This window comes from Arachis duranensis, chromosome 3, assembly GCF_000817695.3.
Source record: "Arachis duranensis cultivar V14167 chromosome 3, aradu.V14167.gnm2.J7QH, whole genome shotgun sequence".
NCBI classification, from domain to species: domain Eukaryota; kingdom Viridiplantae; phylum Streptophyta; class Magnoliopsida; order Fabales; family Fabaceae; genus Arachis; species Arachis duranensis.
The window spans coordinates 4986694-4997230 of record NC_029774.3 but is presented as its reverse complement, the minus strand read 5'-3'; the positions used below and the strand labels follow the sequence as shown (position 1 = coordinate 4997230).

At 25.5% G+C, this 10537-nt stretch overlaps 1 protein-coding gene across 1 annotated transcript; it reads right to left on the bottom strand.

Moving 5' to 3' along the window:
• Window positions 1-6075: 6075 nt before the first annotated feature.
• Window positions 6076-8062, bottom strand: LOC107477026 (F-box protein SKIP19-like). The gene is made up of 2 exons (XM_016096992.3): window positions 7689-8062; window positions 6076-6898 (listed from the first exon to the last, which is right to left on the bottom strand). Exons 1-2 carry the CDS (start codon window positions 8060-8062, stop codon window positions 6076-6078), a joined length of 1197 nt encoding a protein of 398 aa, XP_015952478.1.
• Window positions 8063-10537: the final 2475 nt, after the last annotated feature.

Below are 10537 nucleotides of genomic sequence, written 5' to 3'. Positions count from 1 at the left end.
AGATAACTAATGATTTTTTTTTAAATAATATAAATAATTATCAATAAAATAAAAACATATTACACCTCTAAATTATTTATCTAAATTTTAATATTAGAATAACTATTCATACACCTAATAAAATGAACATCTAATATATTTATTGTTCATATTATTTAATATTTTTATTTTCTGCTTATGCTTTTTCATTTGAAAAACATCAAGACGAGTTAACCGGATAAATACTGAATACAAATAGTTCAAAAGGCTTGTTAATACACGATTCGTATCATAGACGGAAGCTATGATATATAGCACCATAATTGTGTGCATATATGTAAATCTCTATCTCTCTATAATTTTATCTTAAAGTAGCTTTTCGGTTCTATAAAGTATAAACAGGCCAGAGAAGAGGACTCCGAGGAATATAACTACCGAAAGAATATATGACCGATAGGAATTTATATGATTATTAATGCAATTTTATAGATTCACATAAAGAATGAATGTGTGTGATTTTATCATGTAAAGTCAAATTTTAACTTATTTTCTCTTATTAAATATTAATTTTCAATATATTTTTTAAATAGATAGATGTACATTTTCCAGTGTAATTTTTTTTAGAAATATATTATATAAATTTTTGTATACCGAAAAAATCAATTTATGCATTATGTTCAGTGATATGATTCAAACCTTATTAAATCACTTAAAAAATATTTATCAAGATTGGAAAAAGTTGAATTTTACATATTTTGACATTGTATCATAATTATTAAATTCGGTTGGACAGATCGAAAAATCTAGTTACTTTATGTGTGTTTGGATTACAGTTTATAAATGAGAATTTGTATAAAATTAATTTTACAAATTTAATTTTGATGAAAGGTAAGTTTGTATTGAAATGATTTATGTTTAGTTATTTTTATATCAAAATGGATTATAGTAAAATAAATATTATTTGGATCACACTATTCAAAATCACTTTTAAATGAAAAATTACTAAAATAGACGTCAACTTAAATATTTTTTTATATTATCCAGTTATTTTAATTTATATATTTGAATAATTTTATTAATTAATTTTATAATAAAATTAATATTTATATATTAAAATAAAAATAATATATAAAAATTAGCAAAATATATTTTTAATTAAAACTAACAAAATATAAATTTTAGAGAGTACTAAGAATAATAAAAAAAAATAAATATTTATCTTGGTAGTAATTGAAATAAATCAAAAAAAATTTTAAATATATTTTATATTAAAAATAAAATATATAAATTATATATATAAGAGTATTTAATCAAATATACTACATTTTTTCAAATTTTAAATTTTAACGTGAAAATGTAAATTTAGTATTTTTTTTACATCGTATTTTTATTTTAATACTCTTAATAATCTTATTCTTAATATTATTTTGGAATCCAACGTTTATGATTTTATTAATACCTATGATTAATTTTTTATTTAATTTATCTTTTTTTAGTGGGATCATAATTTATATTATAAAAAAATTACAATAAAAAATTGTATATACCAGAATTATAATTATATAAAAGAATACTAAAAATAATAAAATTAAATATTTATCGTGGCAGAGATTGAAACAAATCTAAAAGTTCTTGATGATGTATTTTATATAGTATATTTTTAGTTCTTTTAGTACTCTTTTTTAGTACCTATAGTTTTTTACTATTATTATTATTTATGGTTAATTTTTTGTTTAATTTACTTTACCTAATGTGATCAATAAATCATATTATGAAAAGATAATAATAAATATAATATACAAAAATTACAATTATAAGAGTGTATAATGTCAAATAAAAATTTAACAAAAAAAATAAAAATAATAAATAATAGAAAAAGAGAGTTCATATTAGGAGAAATAATAAGAATTTCATAAATAATACAATAACATGTATGAAGGATAAAATTGGCAAAGAAAAAATAGATGTTTAGTGTAAATGGCTAAAAGCTAGTGAAATTGTTGCTTCTGACAAACTTGGGTTTGACATCAAAATCACTTCTGGGGCAAATCACAATAATAAATAAAGGAGAGCAAAATTTTACACAAATCCACTAAACCAAAATCTGCTTCGTAAATCCACCAATGCACATTTATATGTAGTTCGAACCAACCTGATTCGAACTTCATTTCTACATATCGAATTATACACAAACATATGCACACACTAATTTGAACCAGCTGGGTTCGAATTATATACTTATTAAAAAATTAATAATTTAAAAATTAAAAAAATATATTTTTTATTTTATACATTAAAAAAGCTAACAAAATATTTAATTACGAAACTTCTTTAAAATATTAATGAGCTATCAATTCGAATTACATACAATACTTTTTGTCCATTTTTAATAGCTCATGAATATTTTTTTAATAAATTTTTTTAATAAATTTATTTAAATTATACTACAAAAAAATATTTGATCCTATGCAAAATAATTTTAAAAAAATTGCTTAAAAAATGTTAGGAGTACTATAAAAATTTGTAACGTTCTAATTGCTTAAGTAAATACATGCATGTACTCAAATTTTAAATAAAATACTCTACATAGTCAATAATAATTTAGAAATTAAAGAAAATATTTTATTCCATACATAGTATAATTTAAATAAATTTATTAAAAAAATTTATTAAAAAATATTCATGAGCTATTAAAAATAGACAAAAGAGTATTGTATGGAATTCGAATTGATAGTTCATTAATATTTTAAAAAAGTCTCATAATTAAATATTTTGTTAGCTTTTTTTTAATGTATAAAATAATATATATATTTTTTAATTTTTAAATTATTAATTTTTTAATAAGTGTATAATTCGAACTCAGCTGGTTCGAATTAGTATGTACGTGTGTTTGTGTATAATTCGAACTAAGCTGGTTCAAATTAGTGTGTGCATGTGTTTGTGTATAATTCGAACCCAGCTGGTTCGAATTATGTTGAAATGGAGTTCGAATCAGGCTGATTCGAACTACATATAAATATGCATTAGTGGATTCACGAAGCAGATTTTGGTTTGGCAGATTTGTGTAAAATTTTGATTCCCTTGGCTTATTTGAGTTTTTTACACTCACTTCTGCGTTTGCCAAATCAAAAGTTAGTCAAACAAAAAATTAAAACTTTCAATAAGCTTAAACGTGCCTTTTCTCTTCAAACGGGTTTACCAAACACACCCTTCATGGTTAACTTCGGTTTGGATTATCATTTAAATTGATTAGCAATTAATTCAGTCAAATTTAGTTAAATTCGATAAAATCTGATAAATTCGTTTAAAATTGATTTAAACCAATTCGGTCAAATTCAGTTAAAACAAAAAAAAATATATTTTATTAAATGTATTACATTAATAAAATTAAATTATATTTATACATTCAAAATTTTTTATTAATTATAATATATTTTTTATTTTTATGATTGTTATGTTTTTATAAATACTTAAAGAGAATAATAAATTTTTTATAATACTTAAAGAAAATANAAATTTTAAAATAACAATTAATTGAATACAACATAAAATAAAAAAAAATTACTATGAAAATAAAAAAATAAAATTTTATAAAATTATTTAATTATAACTGAATTAACAAGTTTAATTTATATTCAATTCGTGACCCGTTAATTAAATTAATAATTTAATGATTCGATAGTTTAATCAGTTCTATTATAATAACTATGTATTGTATATTATATTATAAATATCAAAATTCAATAATTTTATGATGAGAAGAAAACTCATGTTCTAAATCACAAAATAGATTCAAATCATCTAATTTTAAGTTATATTTTTAAATATATAAACGAGACTAATTAAAGATTAATATACTTATTTAGAACAAAAGGCTTCCATCAAAAGATTGTTAAGGCTAAAAACACTATAAAAATAAGTATATGTTCTAAATCACAAAATAGATTCAAGTCATCTAATTTTAAGTTATATTTTTAAAGATATAAACGAGACTAATTAAAGATTAATATACTTGTTTGGAACAAAAGGCTTCCATCAAAAGATTGTTAAGTCTAAAAACACTATAAAAATAAGTAACTTTAATAAGTTCAAAGAATTTTATGAAAAATTCAAAGAGAATAATTCTCACAGAGTAGATAGCAACTCATTAAATAATTCATTAAGCATTTGCTGCTTTAGTACATCAAATTAAAAACAATACTAAACATTTAAAATTCACTTTAAAAATTAAATAAAATCTCTTTTATAGTATTGAATTATGAATATAGATGATAAACTTTTTAAATAATCCACTAAACATTTATTATTCGACCATAAACAACCATTAAACATTTAAAATCCACTTAAAAAACTAAATAAAATCTCTTTTATAATGATAAATGAGTGACAATTTTTTTTAAATCCACTAAATATTTATTACAATTAAAACTAACATAGAAAGTAAAAAATAATCATAAACTTGAGCCTTAAACCAATAACCTTTTGACTCCAATTTCTCTTTGAATTTTCTTCAATTATTATTACAATAATTTATTATAGAACCTCCTTAGCCTTTTTTTTACTACTATAGTACTATTCTATCATAGATCCACATAATCCTTGTATATTTTACCATTGATTAAGCACAATTATGCTATCAATGTGCCTGCTATGATCAAATTAAATTTGGTCGTGACTTCGGGTGTGTTTGGCAAACACGTTAAGAAGGAGGAGAGAAGTCCGTTTGAGCTTTTTGAAAGTTTTACTTTGATATTTGGTAATTTTTATTTTTCTAAACGCAAAATTGATTCTGCCTCTGAACGCACGTTCAGCAGAAGCGTCTGCGTTTCACGTTTATGGTTGCTGACTGCTGTTAGAAATTAGGTAAAAAATTTATTTCTTCTTTGCTAACTCTATCCTTCATTTTCTTCTATAAGAATGATACCAGTAACTATTACTTTCAGGATCGTTCTTTGTAGTTCTTCCTACTATATTATTTTTTTATATGTATATTTTTTATAATTTTTTTTATTTTTGGTTGGCTTTATTTATATGATTTTTTATTTATTTTATTGTATTTTTTTATTCATATGACAAATATTGTTGACTTTTTTTATTTTTGATGGTGCTCTAATTTTTTAGATATTTTATTAATTTATATGATATTTTTATTATTTTTTCATATGAATTTTATTTATTTTTTATGCTATTTTTTTGTTTATATGATATATGTTGTTGGTTTTATGAAATTTTTATTATTTCTTATCTGTATGATTTTTTTTCTATTTTTTGATGTACTCTGTTTTTATTTTGTATTAATTTTTTTTATTCTGACTTTGTAAAATTTGTAATTGTTATTATTATATACTATGTTTATTATCAAAATTTTGTATAATATAAATTATGATCCTATAAAAAAAGACAAAACAAATAAAAAATTAATTATAAGAAATAATAGAGTCATAAATAATGAAAATTTACAGTCTAAAATAATATTAAATTAAAGAGTATTGACATAACTAAAAAAATTATAGAATATTTTTTTTATCTGACATTATAAAATTTATAATACTTTTTTTATATTTTTTTATTGTATTTATTTATTTATATGATAAATATTTTTTATATTATTTTTGATAGTGTTTTGATTTTGCAGGTATATAAAAAAATTATTTAAGTTGATGTCTTTTTTAGTAATTTTTCATCTAAAAGTGATTTTAAAGATTGTCAAACATAAATTACGTTAACCCAAACTTATTTATTATCAAAATCAATTTTATGGAATCAATTTTATGCAAACTGAAGTTTGCAAACTGTAATCTAAACACACACTCCATCGTTTAGACACTAAAATTTTTAATAACATAAAAGAAAAACAGGGATAAGACACCATTATCGTGCTTACTTTTTATTAATTCTTTTTATTTTATTTCTTAAAAAGTTAGAAACTGGAAAAGAAAAAAAAAAGAGAACTAGTTTGTAATAAACTTGGCTTACGTATTATATTACTGAGTTTCACTTCACTGCCCTTTCGTAACATCTTTTGCCCTTCAATTCACTGGTATCTTTTTTGTTTTTTCAGAACAGCAACTGTGCGCATCCACATCCTGGTTTTGTTTACCAAAATTCCTTTTCAAAACACATCATGCTTTCATGCTCAATCCTCCTCCCTGTCTTTGTCTTTCTTCCATGTTTCTTCTCATTGGATTTAGTGTTCTTCTTTTCTCTATAATATCCTTGAAACCCTTTAGGCTTATTCTTCTTTCCCTTATGCAATCTTTTACTTTTCGCAATTGCCCACATAGCATCTATATCCTCCCAATAATCTTGCATTTCATCATATTCCACAGTTGACCCTTTTGGTACCTCACCCTCACCCTTTTTGAACATGTTTTCATTCTCATCGTGATCTGCATCATATGATGTCCATAATAATCGAGGCAAAATATCAGCATTATCTTTTGATGACTTAAGCAATCTTCCAGAACTAAATCGATAGTAGTCTTGCGTGGATTCATCTAAGTATCTTAAATTCTTGATGCGTCTAACACATTTTCTCCTCAATTTCCCTTGCAACTTAAGATGACGACAATGTTGTAAATCTAGATATTCAAGATGAGGACAACCCTTAAGAATTGCAAACAAGCCCTTATGATTTAAGGAGTCTTCATAAAGTTCGAGATGGCGTAACAGGGGCATATTTCGTGAAATAATATATGCTGCTTTGTTTCCTCCAAAAATGGATCCGCCTCCCCTCAACTTCAAGGATCTTAACAGAGGACAACTTTGACCAATTGCTTCCAATTCAAATACAGATATACGACAAAAGGTAAGATCAAGTTCCTCTAGTACCGAAAGCTTTGGGGCCATGTTACTTAATTCTGGAAACTCCCAATCCACATTGCATTGAACAAGACATAGACATCGCAGATGACATCCCCTGTAGAATGATAATACAAACATGCTCAACAATGTGTGCTAGTAAAAAGTTATATAAAGAAAAACTGATGATAAAGAAGATATTGATTTAAACAAATAGCTGAAAATAACTACTCACATAAAACAATTGAAACCTGAACATCTGATATATCAAAGTGTGTTTAATTAAACATGTCTAAAAAGAACAATTTTTATGTGAAAATAATAATTGAAATCTGAACAACTGACTATCAAAGTGTGTTTAATTAAACATTCCTAATAGAATTTCAGCTATCATCTTACTATTCTAAACCGCACATATAAAAGCTTAAATCTAGTCAAATTAATCTAGCTAGGCTTTGAATTTTTTAAATCCTTTTCAAACATAAATACTATTTACATTCATGCTACTAAATTCAACCAGTAAAATATATGTTAAAATATAAAATAAATGTTAAAAATCAGATTAATAATACATGCATTCATTAGCAACAAAAATATTATTTATACATTAATATTTATGTATAAATATATGTATAATTTAACTCATTTTTAATATGTATTTATATTCTCATGTAAATTTTATGGTTAATTTTAATATACATCTAATACAGTTACCTTCCATAAATATATAATGATTAATTTAGTGATTGATTTTAGATTTTTGTATCAAAGATGGTTGTATACACTTGTATAAATAGATAAATAAACTGACTAATCGACCAATTCAGATGGATGAAAATCACTAGTTTTATTGTTTTCAAAACAGACCATGAAAAAAAATTATTCAAAAAAAACGTATTTGAACTTACGAATCAATAATATAATTGAGAAGATCATTGGGACCAAAATACTGCACCAACTGGCCACGGCTTCGATCAACTGCGTGGCGGCATATCTTACGCAAATCATAGGCCTCATGCTTTGCATGCCCCAGGTTGCACATGTCAATGGTGCGCCACAAGAATGGATCCATGGAGATGCTACGCCATAGCCTGCACACTTTCTGGGCACTGGTAAGGATATGGAACGCGCCGAGTTTCGTCATGATGAGGAGAGTCATTTCGTATGGAAGATCCAGCCAGTTCCTCGTGCCCGTGGTGCAGGCTCTGGGACGCAACAACGGATTCGTGTACCAACGGGTTCTGTTCTTTGGTCGCCATAATAGATTGTTTTCCCATGGCATTGACGAACAAAGAGATGATGGTGACTGGTGAGGGTTTTGATTTGTTGAAAAAACAAATGAATTAGGGTTTCTCTTTCATGCAATTTGCCATGAAGCTTCTTATTAAAAAATATTAGTGAGTAGCGATGGCTAAATTCGTGTTTCGTGTTCCGCAATCCTCAAGATCCGATCTATTTTCCGTTACTTTCTCTTGAAACGTTACCGTTACGGTGCATTGCTGACAACTAAAATAGCTCCTTTTTCATTTTTATTATGGTTAAATGCGAGATCAAAGTAGAGTAATACATATTAGTTGGAGCATAACACATTTTAATTGTTGACTCATTCCTTTTTTTTTTTTTTTATCAAGAAATTTCAGATTCAAATTTAATAATTATTTTAATATTTATTCAAAAAAAAACTTAATATAAAATGGAGAAACTTTTCTTTATTTATTAAATTGATGGCACTTGCTTTTAATAGAACAAATAATATTTTGGACAAAAAAGATATTTTAAATGTTTTGGGTGACTAAATTAATATTACCTGACCATTATCTATTTTTTGCGGTTATTAAAAAATGTTTTAATAACGATATATAAAATAATTAATAATTAATTGTCGATAAATATATTAATAAATTTTTTTATTGTCCTTAACAAAAAATTAAAATGGTCAGTGTAAACAATTTTTCGGAAACATCAACACGAGTTAACCGGATAAATACTGAATACAAATAGTTCAAAAGGCTTGCTAATACACGATTCGTACATCAAATTAAAAACAATACTAAACATTTAAAATTCACCTTAAAAAATTAAATAAAATCTCTTTTATAGTATTGAATTATGAATAGATGATAAACTTTTTAAATAATCCACTAAACATTTATTATTCAACTATATTAAAAACAACCATTAAACATTTAAAATCCACTTAAAAAACTAAATAAAATCTATTTTTTTATGACTTAAAAGAAAATAAACAACAACAACTAAGAGAAAAAAAAATAAGAAACTGTTTAAGAAAGACAATATCGTTGAATATTACTCTCAAACTTCTTTTTTAAGTTAACGGAAGCTCCACTTGAAAAGAAAGGGTCCCATTGCAGTCTTTGTCATGATTTCTTCTACTGTATTTGCATCTCTCAAAATCAACTGAGATCAGCACACCATTGTCAAGACATGATATTTCGGATTTTTAACACTAAAAGATCAATAAACCCAAATTAATCCTGTAAATTATTGACAATAGTAAAAGCCTCCACACAGTCTGTCTCACATATAATGTCTTTTTGTCCCGAGTCCCATGCTAAAAGAAAACCTCTCCAAATAGCAAACAACTCTCCTTTCAAAATGCTACGACTCTCAATTGTTCCTAGAGAGCCTCGTTGCCACCACCTTCCCTTCCAATCTCTGCTAACACAAGCAAAACTAACCCAAGCATCATTGCAAGAATAGCTAGCATCACAATTAATTTTAAAGGTACCCACTGAGGGGAGAATCCAAGAGCCACTAATGGTGGAAGGGATAGACCGTCGTTGCAACTCAAAAATATTTCGGAGCTCTTTTTCCAAGGATAAAGCCATACGAATCACCCTGTCTGTAGTCCAATGCTCGTGAGGATGAAAGATCTCGTTATTCCTCGAACGCCAAATCCACCAGAGACCAGAAAAGATTTTAAAGGGACGTTGTTTGCTATTATGTAAGAATTAACTCATCAAATCCACTTGTTGATCAGAGATCTCTAAAGCTTGCCAAACTAGTTGGACTTTTGGAGATAGTGGACAGCTATCCGTGTGCGAAATGCCCTCTTAAAAACGAAATGCAGCAGTAGAAAGAGCCTTCCGAAGACATAGCCAAGCCAAAAATTTATGCTTTTCCAAAATATGTTGATGCCAAAGCCAAAGCCAACTGAACCACAAATAACCACTACGAGCATCATAAATCTTTGAAGTCTCACCAGTCCAACACCAACCAACCTCTGAACCAGCTTGAATATTCGGATTATAAGAATTAATGTTGCTTTTTTAGATTTTATTTACAAAAAAACTAAATAAAATCTCTTTTATAATGATAAATGAATGACAATTTTTTTTAAATCCACTAAATATTTATTGAAATTAAAACTAACATAGAAAGTAAAAAATAATCATAAACTTGAGCCTTAAATCAATAACCATTTGACTCCAATTTCTCTTTGAATTTTCTTCAATTATAATTAGTAATTACAATAATTTATTATAGAACCACCTTAGCCTTTTTTTTAACTACTATTCTATCATAGATCCACATAATTCTTTTTATTTTATTTCTTAAAAAGTTAGAAACCGGAAAAGAAAAAAAATGAGAACTAGTTTGTAATAAACTTGGCTTACGTATTGTATTACTGAGTTTCACTTCACTGCCCTTCGTAACATCTTTTGCCCTTCAATTCACTGGTATCTTTTTTGTTTTTTCAGAACAGCAACTGTGCGCATCCACATCCTGGTTTTGT

Bases quoted from the DNA above. Each gene is read 5' to 3' on its own strand.
- LOC107477026 (XM_016096992.3), bottom strand. From the start codon at position 8,062: ATGCCATGGGAAAACAATCTATTATGGCGACCAAAGAACAGAACCCGT. The intron at 6,899-7,688 runs GTAAGTTCAAAT...ATCATTCTACAG, and splicing joins CTCAATTATATTATTGATTC to GGGATGTCATCTGCGATGTC.